We start from the raw sequence: 20,894 nt of genomic DNA, 5'->3' as shown, positions 1-20,894 counted from the left end.
TATATATATATATATATATATATATATATATATATATATATTTATATATATATAAAATAAAATTACAATTAAATTTACCAAAATGATCCAAGATGGTAAAATTAAAGTATATTATAAATATTAAAGAATTAATATTTATAAAGTTATCTCATCCAGATATAAAAGCTCGAAAAAAACAAATAGGAGATAGAGCTTTTAACATGTTTTATTAAGTGTTTGCTCGTATATATATATATATATATATATATATATATATATATATATATACAGTAGCGTCCAAAAGTTAAGGAACGGTCGATCATTTTCTTTTAAATGGCTTCTAACTTTATCTATTAAAAAGGGAAAAAAATTTTTGGTGAATTTTCCAATGTTTAATAATGGTACCTATTTACAACGCCTCCCCACGGGACAGAGTTAGACATCAGGGTTATGCATTTCTCCCATCGTTTGATGCAGCTCTGGAGACCGTTTTTGTAGAACACCCCAGGTTGGTCCTCCAACCACGACATGACTTCAGAAATCAAGCCTGCATCATCTGGGAAACGCTTTCCTTTCAAAAATAACTTCATGGCTTGGAAGAGGTGAAAGTCAGAGGGTGCAAGGTCAGGAGAGTAGGGAGGATGGGGAAGTATTTCATAACCACACACCCGTGCTTTTGATCTGGCGACATGCAAGTTGTGGACCGGAGCGTTGTCCTGCAGGAGGAGGGTAACTTTGCTGATCTTGCCCCGTCTCTTGATTTTGATAGCTTCCCTTAATTTCCTCAAAAGTGAAGCATAATAGGCTCCTGTAATTGTGGTACCCTTTGCCAGGAAATCTGTCACCACTACTCCATCCTGGTCCCAGAAGACTGTGGGCATGACCTTGCCAGCAGAGGGCTGCACTCTTGCCTTCTTTGGAGGTGGTGAGTTCAAGTGCTTCCACTGCATTGACTGAGCTTTGGTCTCTGGATCATAGTGATGGACCCAGGTTTCATCCTGTGTAATCAGTCTTTTGAAAAACTTTGACTCATCTTCTTGGCACATCTCCAAATCTCAGAGGCATTACTTATTGCACGCCCCTCGTACATATATAGGTGTGTTTAGTTGTGTGTGAATGCCTTAACTTTATATTATAAATTATTGAAAAATATAATGAAGGTTATTATAATTGGGGAAATATAAGAGTGTCATGACGCGTGGAGATGCTAGCATTACGGTACTGACAGAAAAGCTGTGTGTAATTTTCTGAAATAAAATAAAATAAACCCGATAAAAAAGGATGTGTATATGATCTCAATTGTGAATATCGGATGACGCTAGAGCGAAGCTTGGACGAAGCTAGTGCGAGACTTATTCAAGACACGACCTCGCGCTGTTATTGTGAAAAGATACAACCGAGTAAAAGTTTGCTATTACATAATTAAATATTTATTAATTAAGATGGAGTGTGTTGATATGCGTTTAAAAATGATGTAAAACTTCGAACGACGTTATGCATTTTTTTTTTTAATTTTAAATTGATCATATTTTGGGGTTAATCGATTTGCAGTGACATTGCAATACGAACAGTATAATTGACTTTGATCCTTAAAATGACCTCAATTTAGCGACGATTTCGCAAATCAGGCAAAGTTGTCTCTAGGCAACAGTAATAACGATGCTGACAATCAAGTGAGGTAATCATATAATTATTAGTGTCATCCTTCATCGATTGCAGCGAATTACCATTTAGACGCAGGATTCCGAATTAATGTGTTTCATTCATTTCATCGTCCTATCATTTGATTGTCCTATCTAGCTAGCTCTCTCTCTCTCTCTTTCTCTCTCTCTCTCTCTCTCTCTCTCTCTATATATATATATATATATATATATATATATATATATATATATATATATATTAATTTTTTTTTCTCTCTCGTATTTCTTTTAAAATCGTTCTTCCAAATAATAATAGCCATTTCTGTAAGGTCTGACGAGGCTGCTGGATCGTAAATATGGTTCAGTAACCGAAACATATGTAACTGAACAGATAAAACGGCAATAAAAAATAAAAATATAAAAACACATGTATATATATAAACACATATATAGATAGGTAGATAGATTCCAGGTTATATATATATATATATATATATATATATATATATATATATATAAATATATATAACATAGAAAACTGTGAATTTGGTCAGAATGGTGCAGAACCAGAGGAAGATTTGTGAAGAGTGCCATGGCTGGTCAGTAATGACCATTCAATCAAAGAGAGAGACGTGTATATGTCAATATACTTGTATGCATTGTGTAACACAACTAATAGGTGTAAGGAGTTGTAATTTGGGCTATAATTTGTGTGATTAGTTTTATGAAAAAAAAGTCTTGTATGAAAATTCAGATACCTCCGATTTTTGTGCAATGTCAAAAATAGGTTTTAGATTTAATAAATATTCCCCAAATTTCAGTTTATCTGGAGTATTTTAAAGGATCTTCGAGGAGCATAATATGGGCATAATCTCCCATTTGAAAATTCAAATATTTCAGATTTGCATTGAATAAAGTTCAATTAAGCAATATTCCCTGAATTTCAATTTCTTAAGACCTGTTAAGCTTAAGCCTTAAAATTGAAATACCACAATGGATTTTGATTAAAATTGGAATAAGAATTCTAGACATAAGGTTTAATAAGATTATATGTTGATTTTAATCTTCTGGCGGCAAACTAAAATTAGACTCAATGAAGCTGGTGTGATTGAGGCGAGGTTTCAAATGTCATCACCATAGTCAAAACGTGCTAGAAAGTCAGGTTTCGAATGATATATAGAAAGTACATCATATATTCAAGAGACAAAATAGAGTTCCTTAAAAAGTTTGAGCCATGGAGGAAGACAGGCAAGACGTGCTAAGTATGAAATTTATTCAAAAAGGAATTGATTTTAGCCTCTCTTGTAGAGGGAATTACGTTTAGACTTTCTCTAAGTCTTTCCCCTTGTGAACGAACTTCTCTTCCCAATAAAACTTTTAGAATTGCAAAAAGTCTCCATTGTGTCCATGCATGAGGGTTTTTTTCACCTAAGTAAAACAGGCAATTAATAACAACTATACGACGCAATCATACAGTGAAGCGTTCTCATCTTCAGTATTACTTTCACAATGTTTCGGTTGATGTAACCTCCGACCTTCTACAGATGTTTCTCATCAAACTCGGGTGTCTTTCTGCCAAACTCGCGAATCTGCACAGAATATCAGATGGAGCTCTTTATTTAATTCACAGGAGTAGCTTGCTCTCGTTCTGTCAACCATAACTGGGCAGAAGTCCTACGTAATTCACAATTGTATTTTGAGTGTCGCCCACACTGAGGATCGAACCTTCGACCTCCAAAAGTGTGTAACTTTGCAACTGAATTTTATGGAGTACTTTATCCATTATGCTATGAGTCCTTGCAAAGTTTGACAAGATACACCAAAGAATGACGACCGAAACGTTGGGGAAATAAATTAAGTATTCAAGATGAGAAGAGTAGTCTGAAAAATACAATATGAATAATCAATCCTCATTTTAAAAACTTCAGAAACTTAATTGATTTTACCCATCCTGGGACGGGTATTCGTCTAGTTATTTTATATTTACAATACAATTGTAATACATATTGTTATTAATATTTTAGCGATGTCCATATAGACCTATTACTATTTTCCAAAGTACAACTTTTTCATTTGCTTCCTTAAGACCTATGTATACATGGTCTAAATACTGAGATTATGAAAAATGCAAGGGCAGGTAACTCGGTGTGGTCAATCAGAAATTACTCAGAACCAGCCCAATCACCCCAAACACAAGATCCTAAGTTACCAGTTTAACTGTAGTTTAAGACTTTTAAAAACTTTTTTAGGATTAATTCCCTCAATCTAGAACCTTTGATGTTGAATATCCAAAGTCTCAAATAGCCAACCTATACACATTATATTTTTTAATTCAATAACGCATTGTGGAGGCCATGACGCACTCTCGTGACTAGGAAAAATGTATATATAAGTAAATTAAAAAACAATCTATATATATATATATATATATATATATATATATATATATATATATATATATATATATATATGTGTGTGTGTGTGTGTGTGTGTGTGTGTGTGTGTGTGTAGAGATTGTTTTTTAATTTACTTATATATACACTTTTTCCTAGTCACGTGGTAATTTGTTACAAGTTAGGTGGGCGGACTTTTTTTTTTTACATATATTAAACACATTTATATATATACAAACACATACATACATTTTCAAACATTTATCCCCAACATTTCAAAACGTTCCGGCTGCACTCATAATTAATATTATTTATTTGAGGTTTCTTTGTTTCAAGGTACAATGTTTCGAGTATTCTTAGCCTATTTACATTTCTCTCACTCTGCAATACTCTTGTATTTTCTTCCATAATTCTTCAAATTCCGAATGTTGGCAGCCATGTCCCTTCAAATGTTGTGATATGGAGCTAGAGTCAGAGAGGTGGAAAGTCAGTTTTTCAATACCCTACAGGGTTTAGAAAGGAAAGATGGAGTTCATCTTGATGTAGTTGCCATAAAATACTATAAGAAATAAATTAATCCTCAGAGCAAATAATGGAGTTAATTGTTGATCTTTTTAATGGCTTCTGTTATTTCAGCTATCAAGAGAATGGAAGGAACATTTTCATGGGTGTTACATCACCGTTGTTGAGGACGTTGCTATATACTGAGCAATCTACTACAAACAACTGTTTCTGTTGATTGTTGTTGAGTGTTGATGAGTGTTGGTGTAATCTATTCATTCTGTACGAGTCAGATGATTATTGGTAGTATTCATTTCCCAAATATCTTTCTAGCTAAAATTCTTTCTCTAATGGTATCCATGGGTGGAATCATGTGAAGGTTGCCAACATCCTAAGTGAAATTGTTTTTGTGGAACAAAGTGGGTTCGAACTTGGCACACCCAGGTTGTTAACCACTTAGCTACCGTTACCTTCCAGTCTCTGTTGATGAGGGGAATGATGAACAATGTGTAGAAATAAAAAAATAAAAAACTAATGAACAGAGACAGCCATTCTTAGTAGTTGACTCAATATATAGCGACGTTCTTAACAGTGGTGATGTAACAATCATAGAGATGCTGACGAACAATCCATTGAGATCCCCCCCCCCACCCACCAAAAACAAAAACCCATCACGTGATGCTAAAAGTTTTTTTTTTGTTTTTGTTTGTTTTTCTGTTTTACTAATGCGTCACAACTTATCAGGACCACTCGATTTTAAGAGTTACTGAGATGGAATGATGATCAGTTACAAGATGAATAATATTACGAGAGGATTGAAAATGATGAATGAACTAAGCTTTGTTGTGAATGTTTTGCAACTTACAAAATAACGTTTAAATATCATGCATTGGGAGGTGAAGTGGTGCTAAGTGGTTAATGACACAGACTGATGACCTGAGTGTTCCAGGTTCAAATCCAGTTCGTTCCACAAAAAATCATTTTCACTTAGGATACTGGCAGCCTTTACGTGGTCTCTCCTGTAAATAACCGATGTCTGTCTAGTCAGCATTCTGACTAGAAAAATATCGGGGAAACCAATGCTAACAATGGAATCTTTGGATTCATATGATATGATGGTGAATAGACGAGTAAAGGAAATTGTTGATAGTTGTTATAGTTAGACGAGTAAAGCAAATTGTTAAGCAAAGAAAGACTTCGTACATGATGTTATGCTCTGTATTTTTATGCCTTGCCGAATAATTCGTAATTGATATTTTATTTTATTAAAGGTAACAGAGAGGATATGCAAGCTGCATCCGGACTCGCCGTCGACTGGGTTGGTGAGAAACTCTACTGGACCGATTTTGCGAAAAACAAGGTCATGTGCATGAACTTTGCAACAAACCACAAAGTTACGTTGGCCCACGCCACAAATCCACGTGCAATTGCTTTAAATCCATGCAAAGGGTATTTTTATTATTCATTTTCTTTTATAAACCTCTCCTCCATGAACATATGCATAAAAATATTGTAACCCAACAGTAGACCGGTTTATCATTCCCAGCGGAGATTTATCCAGATGGTGGCTTCTTATGTAAGCAATCCTGTTGAATAGATGACACACAAAAGCCACCTGTTTCCGGTTCTCTCCCCTTTGTCAGTATTTCATTATGAATTAATAAATATGTCAAATACAAGAACATTATTATGAGTGACTATTACAACATCCTAAGTCTTATTATTTTCATTATTCAAACTACTGTTCTCATCTTGAATTTTATTTGCACAACGTTTTGACTGATGTAACCTCAGACCTTCTTCAAAGACCAATGGTGTAACGGATAAAGTACTAGGTAAAATTCAGTTGTGACACTCTTCTAGAGATTGTAGGTTCAGTCCTCAGTGTGGGCAATATGTAGAATACAATTGCGAATTACTTAGACTTCTACCCGGTATAGAATACCTGATAGAATAAGAACATGCTACCTGCATAGATTAAATAAATGGTTTTGTTCAAAATTCTGTGCAGATTCCCCAAGTTTAACAGAAAGATTCCTGAATTGGATGGAAGGATTCCCAAGTTCAACAAGATAAACCTGAAGAAAGTCAGCTGTAACATTGACCAAAACGTTGCAGCAAATAGTTGGTTATGGCTGACCACGTATGGAGAAAAAAGAGAATTAATCTACCTGCATGGGACGAAGTAAAGAATTATAGGTTGTTTGGTTGGTTGGTTGTATGGCATTCACCACAGGCAGGTTGAACTGGCTTCCTCTGAAGGTAGAAGTGTCAAGGAGATATTAAATTCACAGGTGGTTTCCAACTACATGTATCATAAATCATATAGAGAGAAGAATGCTAAAGATAATTCAAAGAAGCAGCCCATATGTTGAGCGACAAGCGTCTAAGATTCTCTGAATTCAACCAAAAGATTCCCAAGTTCAACAAGATAAACCTGAGGAAGATCAGCTGTTACACTGACCAAAACGTTGTGCCAAATAGTTGGAGAGAAAAGAGAATCAATCTAGCCGCATGGGACGAAGTAAAGAATTATAGACAGAGGAAAACGTTGGAGAATAAGACAACTCAAAGAAGCAACACTCAAAAAAGTATACGACATCTATGGCCATTTTTGTATGCACAATGGCACGAAGAATCCATTTTTTATATGCATAATGGCACAGAGAATCCATTTTTGTATGCATAATGGCACGGAGAATCCATTTCTGTATGCATAATGGCACGGAGAATCCATTTTTGTCGAATTAGGTATAGCGGTTTTTGCAAAATTGTCATTTTCAAGAATTTTACAGAGAATCTTAGTTATGTGAGTGATGAACATGGCGAGGGATTCCATCAGGATATTTTAGTGATGGAGAAACTTTTTAAAGGAAAATGAAACCCTGACATGTTGGCAGACTACTGCTGGAATATAAAAAAAAAGGAGAGAATATGTAAAATATAGAATATATATATATATATATATATATATATATATATATATATATATATATATATATATATATATATATATATATATATATATATATAAAAGGCAATCAAAACAAGAGGATTAAAAAGACAAATGTTTAAACTGATAATCCTGTTTTTCATTCATAACCATTAATAATCTAAAATGGAATCGGTGTCTAATCCAGAGAAATAAATGTCAGATTTAGTATCAGGATATTTTTCCTCCACTGAAACAAATCTTATGTGGCATGCACTTTCCTTTAACCTAAAATGTGTTGCATAGTATTATTAAACATAGGAACATGAAATTTGTCGCACAGTGTTATTACTATGTACTCGCTAGGCATTCTTAACCAGGCCATTATTAGAGATTACTCACTGATAGTAACCGATGGTGTTCCCTACAGTCTGAATGACAGCAAGTCTCCCCAGATTTCCAGTACTCTCCACTTCTTTAGATAGCGTTTGCAAATTAATTTGCGTTATTGCAACAATTGTTTACCCTTGATTTCTCCTTGGTAGCGACCATTGGTCTTCTTTGGAATTTGAGTGGCAATAACCTCCCCAAGGTCTCAGTCCTGTTTGCACTCATCCAGTTGAGGTCTGGTTAATGCTTTCTCCTCACTCTTTCTATCCTCCTTGACCCTCCTAGATTATTTGGTGTGGTATCAGTTGATGTCGTTCATTTTGGGGGGGGGGGAAGGGAGGGGGTAACTTACAATGATACAGTTTCAGGTTTCTTGATTCCATGCAGTGCTTCTTCATGTTTTACCTTTGTAGCAGTTTTTATATGTTTGGCTCATTTGTGTTAGTCTCTGCATTCAAGAGTTTTCCTCAATATTTCAGCCGTATTCATTATTGTTATCTATCGTATATTCTCAGACATTCTTTTGATTCAAAACTTTCCCATTCTTTTTTTTAAAAGTTTTTTTCTGGAATTGTTCCTAGTGGTCCTACTATTATTGATGTCACCTTCATCTTTTATATCTTTTTCAGCTCTCTGGGCAACTCTGTGTATTTGTTCCGTTTCTTAGTCTCCTTCATATTCACCCTGTAGTCTACTGGAACAGCAAAAGCTATGATTTGGCAAGACTTTTCCTTCTTGTTAACTATTATCATATCTAGGATTCTAGCTTGGATGTGTTTATCTGTTTGTATGTCCATGTCCCATAGGATTTTATGATTTTCGTTTTCAAGTGCGAAGTACTATTTATTATTATTATTCACTCACTGTGAGTTTTCACACAATCCATTATCAAAGAATTCTCTTTCAGAACAACTTGTGGTGTTCCCTGGAGTCTGAGTGACAATAAGTCTCCTCAGATTTCCAGTACTCTCTCCTTTTCCAATACCATTTGCAAATTAATTTGCATTATCGCAACAACCGTTTACCATTGATTTCTCGTTGGTAGCAGCCATTGGTCTTCACTGGAATTTAAGTTGCAATAAGCCTCCCCAAGGTCCCAGTCCTTTTTGCACTCAGTGGAGGCTTGGTTAGTGCTTTCTCTCCTCAGTTTTTCCATCCTTCCTGACCCTTCGATGATTTTGTGTGGTGCCAGTCGTGCTGATGCCAGTTTTTTTTCTGGGGGAGGGGGGAAAGGGAGGAGAGGAGAGGAGGCTAGGCACTTTTTACTTTTGGTGTATCAGTTCTCTTGGTTTTGTCTTTTGTTTCACTTCTGTTGTAGTTTATGATACGTCCCATTAGAATTCGTCACTCATGGGAACTAGTTTCTGTACTCAAGGGTTTTCCTTAAGACTTCAACTGTTGGTATGGTGCCACTCAATTCCAATACTACCAAATTTGAGGCATTACCGTTCATTGCATAATCTCAGCCTCCCGTTGATTTTGATTTCTCTTTTTTTTCCAAGTTTTTTGGGACTGTTCCTAGTGCTCCTACAATTATTGGTATTGTATTGATTTTCTTCAGATTCCATATTCTTTTAAATTCTTTGGCAAGTTCCACATATTTGTTTCGTTTTTTTTTTATCTTTTTGATCTACACTCTATGGACTGCTGGGATGGCAAAATTTACCATTTGGCAGTTTCATTCTTTTACGTTAATTATTATTATTATTATTATTATTATTATTATTATTATTATTAAGCTCCTTCAGTCTTTGACAGACTATGGATACCCACGAAGGGGTGCCTGCATGTGAAATCTTTGTGGCAGGAGGTGTGCTATCTCCAACCACACCTTTCCTGAGTCAACATTGTCAAATATTAGTGGCAAGTGAAGTGTATGTACAGGACGACTGGAAACAAATGCGGAGAGCACATACAGTGCCTAGAATTCCCAAATGATCACCCATCTAGTACTTACCAAGCTCACTTCGATGATCTGACAACACGATTGTGCCGTACTATTATCATTATTATTATTAACGGTCTTCTTTTTACGTCTAGAGTCTAGAGCATACAACATTTAACAAAAGGAGGAATAATTATTGTTTTTGAGTCTAAGCTATAATACACAAAAAACAGAAGTCACCAAGATTTACTTTATATGTTAGATGAGGTTTTACATATTCTAGCAATAAAACTTGCTTCTCTTGAATCTCTTCCAGATATATGTATTGGACAACGTTGGGCGGGCCACCAAAGATTGAACGAGCAACCATGGCTGGTAACCAGCGGTCTGCGATAATCACCAGTGGTTTGGGGATGCCCTCAGGCCTTACAATTGACTACAAAGACGAGAAGATATTTTGGGCAGACAGTGCATTGTAAGTGTATCGAGATTATTTGCAAGTTTTAAACTGATATCCTCATTCTTATTGCTTTTATTTTCATGTTTGGGTTTTTTTTTTAATCAGTTACCACTTAGTAAGGTTAAATAAACAATTCTTTTTTTCTATTGCAATCACTCCAGACAAGGCATAAACCAGTTGATGTAAAGAGCTATTTTTTTGTAATATTACTTCAAAATTTATTCGAAAGACATTCGTTTCTGCACGTTTTGACATGAATTTCCCAAGCTGGCAACAATATGGTCGTCCCATAATCTTTTTAACAGTTCGGATTGCATCAAGTTTAAAATTTCCAGTCACGCTGCCATGTGGTTAAAAAAAGACCCTGCCATGTCGGCATGTGCTTAAAAGTTTCTGTTGCCGCCATATGCTTTTTTCCTTCTTTTTTCTCTCTCCTTTTCCTCCAATCTAGATGTCATACATATCCATTTATTCATGTGATGCCATGCTTGCACCAGGGCTTGATCATTTGCATGCATACTAGTGGCTTCCGGACAAAGCATGAAGCCAGTTGATGTAAAGAGCTATTTTTTTGCAATATTACTTCAAAATTAAAAATCAGTCAACCATAAGTGAGAAATGAATAAATTCTGACCTGGAAAACAGCAATTCTTTCCCCTTTGTCAGAAACATTACTCATGGAATGTAAGAACTTAAGAACAAAATAAGGGGAATGAGAATTATGAGGCTGCTGCAAGTAAACCCAAAATAAGAATTAATGAGATGGATAGATTGATAGTCAAATGATGATGAAAATTATGAGAGGATTGAAAATCTTAACATACTTGCTTATACCATTATCTATGTACAGGGTAGAATGATAAAATTGTCGCCCTAGAAAAGATGACATGATTCCATTTCCATTTGATGAAAACCAGTTTTCTTTTCTTGTTGCAGACCATCTACTAGTTTGCCAGTTGTATGCAAATCCCAAGAGTGATAGCCTTCTATCATGTCTGAAAGTGACATAATGTTCAACGAACAAAATCAGAGATGTACTGCTGTACAACCCATGCTCTCTTCCAATCCAAGTTATGACAACAGGACCATTGGCAGCACCCTCAAAATGCATTACTGGATTGCCACGAATAACAGGGATGTGCCCAGGGTGATGAAAACAAAGTTTCTGGTCATGGTTATAATCTTTAGTGTGGTTTCAAGTAAAGGTCACATCATGCCACCTCACATCTTCAAAGTCGGCTTGAAAGTTAACACCAAAGTGTAGCTGGATGTGCTGAAGAGTGTGTTGATCCCCTAGTGCAATCAGGTGACCGCTGGCAGACCCTGGGTGTGGCAGCAGGACTCAGCACTGACCCACAAGTCAAAAGAGATCCAAGCTTAACTTCAGAAGGAATGCCACAACTTTGACCCTTCTCTTACTGGCCCCCTCCTCCTCTGACCTGAACCCACTGGACTACTTCGGTTGGTGATGCGTCAAGAACATAACCAACATGACCTCCCACACCACCAAAGCTTGCTTGATCGCCACCATATGCCAAGTATTCGCTGAACTCCCATCGGTGTTAGTGGAAAAGGCATGCTCCCAATTCTAGACTTGTATAAAGATGGTGATTGAGGCTGAAAGCGGCTACATTGAATCAAGTTACCGAATTGATTTTTTTCAATAAAACTTTTAAAATAAAGCTATCTATGATTTCCTCACTCTTTATCTGTGCCTAAGTGTAAATGCAGATTTCATGAATAAAGCTTCTTTTCAAGAACTGTCCACCTTTGAAACACTGTTCTGCTGGTATGCTTTCCCATTGAATACAACATGGTAGTCTTCATATCTCATGCAAACAAGTCCCTGTTAAGTCATCCTTATACATAATAAAATTCTACCTAATTTACACCATAAGTGATTACTACACTACCACCTTACATTCATTAACCCTTTTCCTCGAGTGGCCTTCAGGCCTTGATAAGTGGTGACTCCCAAGTAAAAAAAAGAAAACACTGTAAATGATTTTTCCCTCCGTCCTCTGTATAGAAACTAAACAGAAATTCCATGAGCAGAGTTTCTTTCTAAGAACTATTTGTCTGTTGAACACAGTATCACAAGACAGCTTCCCAACTGGCTATCTCATTGGTCGTTTTCAAGTTCAATGTTAAAAAATTCTGGTAGTTAAATAGTAGTTACATTTTAACATGAACCCAATGTTGTGTATAAAAATCTCACAGAGAAACAACGGAAAGAAATTCAACACAAGTTTTTTGTTTTTTTTTTTAGTTGAAAGAAAAGATATTTATTCAAAAGGCATTCGTTTCCACACGTTTTGACATGTATTTTCGAAGCTGGCGACAATATGGTCGTCCCAAGATCTTTTTAACAGTTCGGATTGCATCAAGTTTAAAAGTTCCAGCCATGCCGCCATGTGGTTAAAAAGACCCTGCCATGTCGACATATGCTTAAAAGTTTCTGTTGCTGCCACATGCTTCTTTTCCTCTTTTTTTCTTTCTCTTCTTCCTCCAATTTAGATGTCATATATATCCATTTATTTCTGTGACATCACGCTTGCGCCACGGGTTGGTCATTTGCATGCATGCTAGTGGTTTTATTACATTTTTTTTTTACAAAGAAGTCACCACCTATTAAGGCCCGGAGGTCACTCGAGGATAAGGGTTAATGAGTGTACAGTATTCAATGAAACAGATCGTAATAATTTTTAGTAGTGGAAATTTGGTAAATTCGATTAATTAAGGGGACAGCTTGTTTACATTGGATTTGAAGACGACCATATTGTAGTCAGTTGAAAAGCAGGGAAACGGAAGAGAGTTCCACAGGTGTGCAGTTCTAAGAAAGAAACTTTGTTCATGGAATCTATGTTACGGTTTAAGAACAGATAAAGAGTGGGGGAAATTATTGATAGTGGTTTCAGTTAGACAAGTGTTTTTGTGAAAATTTGGCGAGGAGGGACCATAGATTGGAGCTCAGACGAGCCCTTGCCATGAAAATAACGATAAAGAAGAGACAGGATCGCAACATTTTTTCTGTTGGAAAGAGGAGGAGAAAAAAGAAAAGAGCATCACCCACTAGGCTATGAAGTCTATTTTGAACGCTGTCAAGACAGGATAAGCTGCTTCTAACAGCTCCTGACCAGACATGGCAACAGTACTCCATCCTTGGATGTAGTTAGCTTTTATAGAGGTAGAGAACTGCATCGGCAGTGAGACATCGACTGGAGCAGTAGAATGATCCCATCATTTTTTCCAACGACCTTGGTAACGGATTTGATATACGTGCTTTACTGTCATTTGTTCTGAACCCAGAAGTAAATGACTAGAGAGTTCCACAGGTGTGCAGTTCTAAGAAAGAAGCTTTGTTCATGGAATCTACGTTTAAGTTTAGGCATAGATAGAGTGAGAGAAATTATTGATAGTGGTTTTGGCTAAACTATTGTTTTTCATGAAAGTTTGGCAAAGAAGGACCATAGATTGGAGCTCAGACGAGGACTTGCCATGAAAATAATGATAAAGCAGACACAGGCTCGCAATAGCTTTTTCTGTGAGACAGAGGTTGCAGGGAAGAGAAAAGGGCATCTCCCACGAGGCTACGAATTCTGTCAAGGTAAAAGGTCTTTCTAGCAGCTCCTGCCTAGATATGGCAGGAGTACTCCATTATGTGCTTATGTCAACAATCCTCAAGGGGTTTATCTCACTATGTATTTAGCAAACAAACAATTTTAAAAATTGATTCATGTAATGCACTTAAATTTGCCTTCACTTTTGTAAATACATGGGTTTTTACGGCAATCCCGAAATTAAAACACAACAGCGGGTTCAATCATTTGGCCAAAAGCTTTTATGTTTCAAGTTATATATATGATGGAATGGAATAACCTATCATCCCTTCATAAATGAAATAAACTATGGATATATTGACCCTCTCATGTGACTGAGGCAGAAGGAAAAAAGGCAGGAAGAGAATAAGACAAGATGTCGAGTAACTCTTATGTCACATGTATTCCCTTGTAAATAAACCCCTTTGTCTTTCACCCATAACCCCGTGTTTCTTGCTGTATTTTTATTTAAAGTAAGGATATAGCAATATATATTTAAATATTTATTCATTCTGTTGGTTTCATTGTTTCCTAGGGGAAAGTTGCTGTTTCGGTTTTTGATTTTGCAGAACATGATTGAGTTTTGCAAAGGGAAAGGGAAAAAAACAATAACATCAATGCTTGGTGCGTTATAGGTCAGGAAGCCAGTATCTTCAGACAACCTTATCTCGTAGCACGAAAAGCAGAAGTTCGACTCAGCGAACAAACACAAACAGTAACTTCCATTCTGATTATTCAAACAACTGTGTACCTTGTTAAACGTAAGCGTTAAACATTTTGCTGATATCAAATAAATACAATTCTAAGAATATTATTTCAATTTTCAGGAATCGGATTGAAAGAAGCGATTTAGACGGTAATTACAGGGAAGTGATCATCGGTGTTGTTCTGAAACCCTACTCCATCGCTGTATTCGGTAACTTCATTTACTGGTCTGAATGGAACCAAAGTAAGTAATTAGATGTATTATTTGGATTTTTCGGACTACTGTTTGCATCTTGAGTTCTATTTTCATTAGTCTGACCTTCTTCAGGTGTCTCTTGTCGAACTCGGGAATCTTTCTGTCAAACTCGGGAATCTTTCTGTCAATCTCAGGAATCTACACAGAATTTCAAATGGAATCCTTTTATTTAATCGATGGGGATAACGTGATTTTATACTGTCACCCATGACTGGGTAGAAGTCCTAAGTAATTTGTAATTGCATTTCTGAGTCGCCCGCACTAAGGATTAAACCTTCAACCCCCAGAAGAGCGTAACTTTTACAACTGAATTTCACCAAGTACTCTATCCATTGTGCAAATACTACCCAAAATGAGAACAGTAGTCCGAAGAATCCAAATAATACGAATAGCAAATTAAATAACCAAATTCTATCCAGCTTCAACTCTCGTCTCTTAATCCTCAAGGTGTTTGTCTCACGGTTGTATTATGTGTGAACATAGCGAATGAATGCATAAATTCGCTTGGCGTGTTTTTTGTGCGTACAAATATATACACTCTTATCTGTCTGTTTCTCTGCATCTTAATGACACATGATGGTTGAAACATCTGCCGTGTTCAAAGTCAAATTTAGTGGTAAGTTCTGGAAGTTGAAGGTCCAATCCTCAGTGTATAGTTAAACCAATAGGAATACTGTGGACTCTATGCCAGTAGCCATTAAGTTAGCTTGTATGAATTTTGGCATGGGTCACACTGAGTGCATAAAAACCCAGATCTGTAAAACTTAATCGTTCTCAAGGTTGGATAAAAGATGGGTGACATAAATTTAAGCAGGGGGCAGTGGTCAAACGTCGTAGATGAAACAGAGAGAGGATGAAGCATGGCGTCACGTTTTGGAGTGGAGGGAAAACTAATATTTTCAGATCACTCTCCGTGGAAGCCATGTGAATGAGACACGGCCAATGATGTAGAAAACTTGAATCTAAGGAAAATGTTAATTAAATATCTGTCGGTGCACATTTCATCAAATTAAAAAGTTAAATTTAGGAAGTAAATACGAGGCGCCTTCAATAAATGTTTTCGTATGGATACTTTTATTGATAGTACATACATGAAACTTTAGTCCTCTTTGATAGAATCTCCTCTGGCTGCAATGTACCTGTTATACCATTCCTACAACTTCTGGAAGGCCCCATGAAAGTACTCAAGGACCCTCGCCACAGCCTCTTTCATCTCCTCAATTGTCTCATAATGACAGCGTCTAAGGTTTTCTTTGAGCTTAAGAAATAACCAAAAGTCCCAGGGAGCAAAGTCTGGACTATAGGGAGGCTGAAGAACTGTCTTGATGTCCATCTTGGTCAAATAGTCTGTGACACTTTGGAGCGGAGGGAAAATAAGGGTTTTCAAATCAGTCTCCCCATGGAAGCCATGTGAATGAGACACGGCCAACAATGTAGAAAACTTGAATCTATGTCGAATGTTACTTTGATGTCTGTCTGCCTGAATCACTCACTTCGTTCAGTTAGAAAGTTACTTTTAATATGTAAATAACAAGCTACGATAACATTAGTTTCCCTCTGCCCAGTAAATTCTCTCCAAATAAAAACCTTGAAGAAAAACCAGCAAACTTTCTTTCTTCATGAAAAGAAGTAAAAAGCACGTAAAAAAGTGAATATATATAAAGACTTCCATATATGTAGAAAAAACTTCTCTTCTATTGTTAAAAATGTTACATTTTCGATTTGGTGCCATGACCATGACCACCACATTACAAACATTTGTACAGCGACCATGTGTTTGTATTCATATTCAAACAGGTGGTCGTCATTTTGTATGCTGTGATATTGTGGGTAACATGTGATTGCAAGAAAAAAAGATAATAGGAGGGCAAATGATTAAGAAACAATTACATTTATACACACACACACATACACTCACACACACACACGCATATAAAATTGATAAAGATACAAATAATCTTTAAGTAAACAAACTTATCAAGATAGTTAAATCTCTACTTAAGTGGAACAATTCAAAGTTAAATAAAACTTTATCATGTAATGAGGTCTCTCCCCCAAATGTGCTGCTGCCATCGCACACAGAAATCACTTTTTCCATAGCTACCAAAGTAATAGATGCACTGAAACTAAAGCTGCTTTCAGAACCGCCAGCAACCATTGTAAAAGAGTAATAAAAAATGCAAGAGAACTATATGCGCAATCTGTTAAGTCCAAAGTAGCTGAGCAGCGGCTTGGTTCCCACCAGTTCTGGCAAATAGCAAATAGGATCTTGAACAGAAACGTGTACTCTATCCCAACCATTATCAATGGACCAGAGGTCATCTCGACAGCATCCGACAAGGCCAAACTATTTGCCAAAAACTTTGCGGCAAATTCTACCCTGTATGACGAAGGCCATCAACTCCCCGTATTCCCTCCTATAACAGACAACACGCTATGCAACATACAAATATCTGCGCGTGAGGTCGCCAAGCTAATCAGGAACCTTGATTCCAGTAAAGCAACTGGTCCCGACGGTATTCCAATTATAGTGTTAAAAAATTACAACCAGTACTTGCCCCCATACTTTCCAAACTGTTTAAGCGTTGCCTTAAGGAGAAGTGCTTTCCAACACCCTGGAAAACCTCATCAGTATGCCCTGTATTTAAGAATTCAGGTGATAAGTCATCCCCCTCTCAATACAGACCAATAAGTCTCCTGTGTGTCATGAGTAAGTTGCTGGAATCCATATTAAATAGAGAAGTAGTCAACCATCTCAGCAGAAATAACCTTCTTAGTGACATGCAATATGGTTTCCGCTCTGCTAGATCTACAGCAGATGTGCTAACGGTTATATCTCATAGGATTAACGAATCTCTCGACAAAGGTTTCATTTCTAGGGCAATTGCTCTCGACATATCAAAGACCTTCGATAAGGTTTGGCATAAAGGCCTACTACACAAGATTTCCAGCTACAGTATAACTGGAAATGTTTTCTCTATCATTAAATCATTTCTATCTGATAGGCTCATAAGAGTAGTGGTTGATGGGCAGAAATCAGAGGCCCACAGTATTAATGCTGGAGTCCCTCAGGGGTCCATACTGGGCCCAACTCTCTTCCTGATCTACATCAATGATCTCCCAAAGCACATACTAAAATCTTTCGTTGACATCTATGCTGATGACACGACCATCTATGGCAACACATCAAAGGCCGTAAATGATGATGTTCTCTCTGATTCTCTCTCCTCTGATCTTGAGCGCATGGTACAGTGGGGAAAGAGGTGGCTGGTTACCTTTAATGCATCTAAGACCAAGCTCCTATCTCTACATCATAAACGCTCTGATCCCCATCTGGCATCAATGGATGGCTCTCGTCTAAGGGAGGCCCCAGAATTTGATAAGCTCCTGGGTTTGACCTTTACACCTGATCTTAAATGAAACACATACATCAAGTCTGTGGCCAAGGTCGCTGGGAAAATGGTGGGATCCTTCTACTGCTCCAGAAGATATCTCACTAATGATGCAATTCTCTATTTATATAAGAGCCAAGTACGTCCAAAGATGGAGTACTGCTGCCACATCTGAGCGGGGGCTGCATAAAACAGCCTATCCTGCCTTGACGGAGTACAAAATAGACTTTGTGGCTTGGTGGGGGATGCCCTTTTCTCTACCCTGCAACCTCTTTCCCACAGAAAAGACGTAGCGAGCCTGTCATTGTTCTATCGTTACTTCCATGGCAGGTGCTCGTCTGAGCTCCATTCTCTGGTCCCCCTCGCCAATCTTTCTCAAAAAACACCCGACTAGCTGAAACCACCGTTAATAATTTTCCCCATTCCCTATCTGTGCCTAAATCAAAATGTAGATACCATGAACAAAGCTTCTTTCTTAGAACTGCACGCCTGTGGATCTCTGTTCCGCTTGCCTGTTTCCCTCCTGACTTCAACCTGGATGTCTTCAAGTCCAACACAAACAAATTCCTGATGAACCGCCCCCCCCTAAGTAATGACACCTTACCAATTCTCCAATACTATTGCTACACTATCCCTTTGATTACTGTACACACAATAACCCTTATCCCTGAGTGGCCATTGGGCCTTGATAAGTGGTGAACTCCATGTAAAAAAAAAAAAAAATGAGCATGCCATTTCGAAGCCGAATGCTCCTCATCAGAAGAGGACAAGCTGGTATAAGGATATTAGCTTAGAAATGAGATAGAGAAAGACTATATGTATATAACAGCACCAAGAAGGGCGTTGATAATATAAATAGAAAAAAGAGAGAGTAAATGGGAATGCATATAAGAGAGTAAGAAAATATACAGGGGGGGGACATAGTGCAATATAAATATAAATATAATGAGCAGCGGAAAATATATATAAATAAGAAAATGAAATAGTCCAAATTTTAGACGCTTAGCAAAGTAAAATCCGTGAAGAGTATCTGGCGAGATGAAAAAATTTTTAAGCTAATGATATTGAATCTAGAAAATGTCTAAAATTAATAGCTTAATCTCAAGGGGTCTCAAGAAGAACCTGAAATTCAGGGAATCTTGCTTAATTAATGTCTAGCGAATATGGATAAAATTTAATGCAAATCTGAAATATTTGATTTTTCAAATAGATTATGCCCTTTGAAAAAAAAAACAATCGTATTTATTAGTATCCAAGAAGTGACTATATCGCCTGCCATTGGAAAAATATGTCTGGAAACAAAGGGAGGATAAATCAACAATAATTAAAACTTGCGAGATTTTTGTTGTAATGCCTACGAATTCTCATTAATCTTTAATTTAATGCAATAGACTGACAATTGTTCTTGCTGATTCCCTGTTCGTGCTATTTTTTTCTACAAAGGAGTCACCATTTATAAAAGCCCGGGGGACACTCGAATATGAACGCTAATCAGTATTCAGTAGTCAATGTGAAAATATCGTAGTAATCGTTAAGTAGTGAAAATTTGGTAAATTGGATTACTTTAAGGAGATGGCTCATCAAGAACTTGTTTGCATTAGACTTGAAGACGACATTATTGTAAGCTGGAAATCAGGCAAACAGAATAGAGTTTCACAGGCGTGCAGTTCTAAGAAAGAAGCGTTGTTCATGGAATCTACGTTTATGTTTAGGCACAGAAAAGAGTGGGGAAAATTATTGATAGTGGTTGCAGATAAACGAGTATTTTTCATCAAAGTTTGGCAAGACGAGACCATAGATTGGAACTCATACGAGCACTGGCCATGAAAATAACGATAAAGCAGAGTCAGAATCGCAACGTGTGGGAAAGAAGTTGCAAGGAAGAAAAAATGGCATCCCCCATAAGGCTACAAAATCTATTTTGGACTCTGTCAAGGCATGATAAGGTGGTTCTAGTAGCTCCTGTCCAGATGTGGCAACAGTATTCCATCCTTAAACGTACTTGGTTCTTATATAAGTAGAGAATTAGGCACGTCATTCGAGCAACCTGGGATTCTTATGTCAAAAACAAGAAGCAACCGATTTTAATTTAGACAGACTGGCATGCTACTTTTTTCTTTTTGTTTTGTTTTTCTTTCAGAAAAAAATCTTTATTAAAAAAATTACCCTCTTGCAGTTAAGATGAACAAAAATATGAGGAAAATACTGGGACATATTTGGGGGTACACTCTCTGTAAGAATGTAATTTGATTGGCTATTGAAATTGACGTGATAAATGTAAAAGGATTATAAAAATTAAAATGACACAATATTGAAATTGAGGTAATAAAACTAAATTGAAACTATATCAGAAAACGGGATATTTTTTATTAAATGATTTTTATTAAATACAGATTTTTTATTAAGTAATTTTTATTAAATACAGATTTTTTATTAAATAATTTTTATTAAATACAAATTTTTTTATTAAGTAATTTTTATAAAATACAGATTTTTTTATTAAAAAATTTTTATTAAATACGGATTTTTTATTAAGTAATTTTTATTAAATACAGATTTTTTTATTAAATGATTTTTATTAAATACAGATTTTTTATTAAGTAATTTTTATTAAATACAGATTTTTTTATTAAATGATTTTTATTAAATACAGATTTTTTATTAAGTAATTTTTATTAAATACAAATTTTTTTATTAAAAATTTTTTATTAAATACGGATTTTTTATTAAGTAATTTTTATTAAATACATATTTTTTTATTA

General features: G+C 36.2%; 1 protein-coding gene across 2 annotated transcripts in view; it reads left to right on the top strand.

The window, feature by feature from the left end:
• LOC145263100 (low-density lipoprotein receptor-related protein 2-like) overlaps nucleotides 1–20,894 on the top strand; it is a 599,989-nt gene that overhangs the window by 295,444 nt on the left and 283,651 nt on the right. For both annotated transcript variants that reach the window (XM_080120027.1, XM_080120026.1), the window contains exons 44-46: nucleotides 5,785–5,962; nucleotides 10,037–10,195; nucleotides 14,607–14,728. In XM_080120027.1, the coding sequence (XP_079976153.1) occupies nucleotides 5,785–5,962; nucleotides 10,037–10,195; nucleotides 14,607–14,728 (459 nt within the window). The remainder of the gene's footprint in view (nucleotides 1–5,784; nucleotides 5,963–10,036; nucleotides 10,196–14,606; nucleotides 14,729–20,894) is intronic.

Source organism: Euprymna scolopes, chromosome 38 (assembly GCF_053919585.1).
Source record: "Euprymna scolopes isolate OS-2025 chromosome 38, ASM5391958v1, whole genome shotgun sequence".
NCBI classification, from domain to species: domain Eukaryota; kingdom Metazoa; phylum Mollusca; class Cephalopoda; order Sepiida; family Sepiolidae; genus Euprymna; species Euprymna scolopes.
This window is presented reverse-complemented; position numbering and strand designations above follow the sequence as displayed.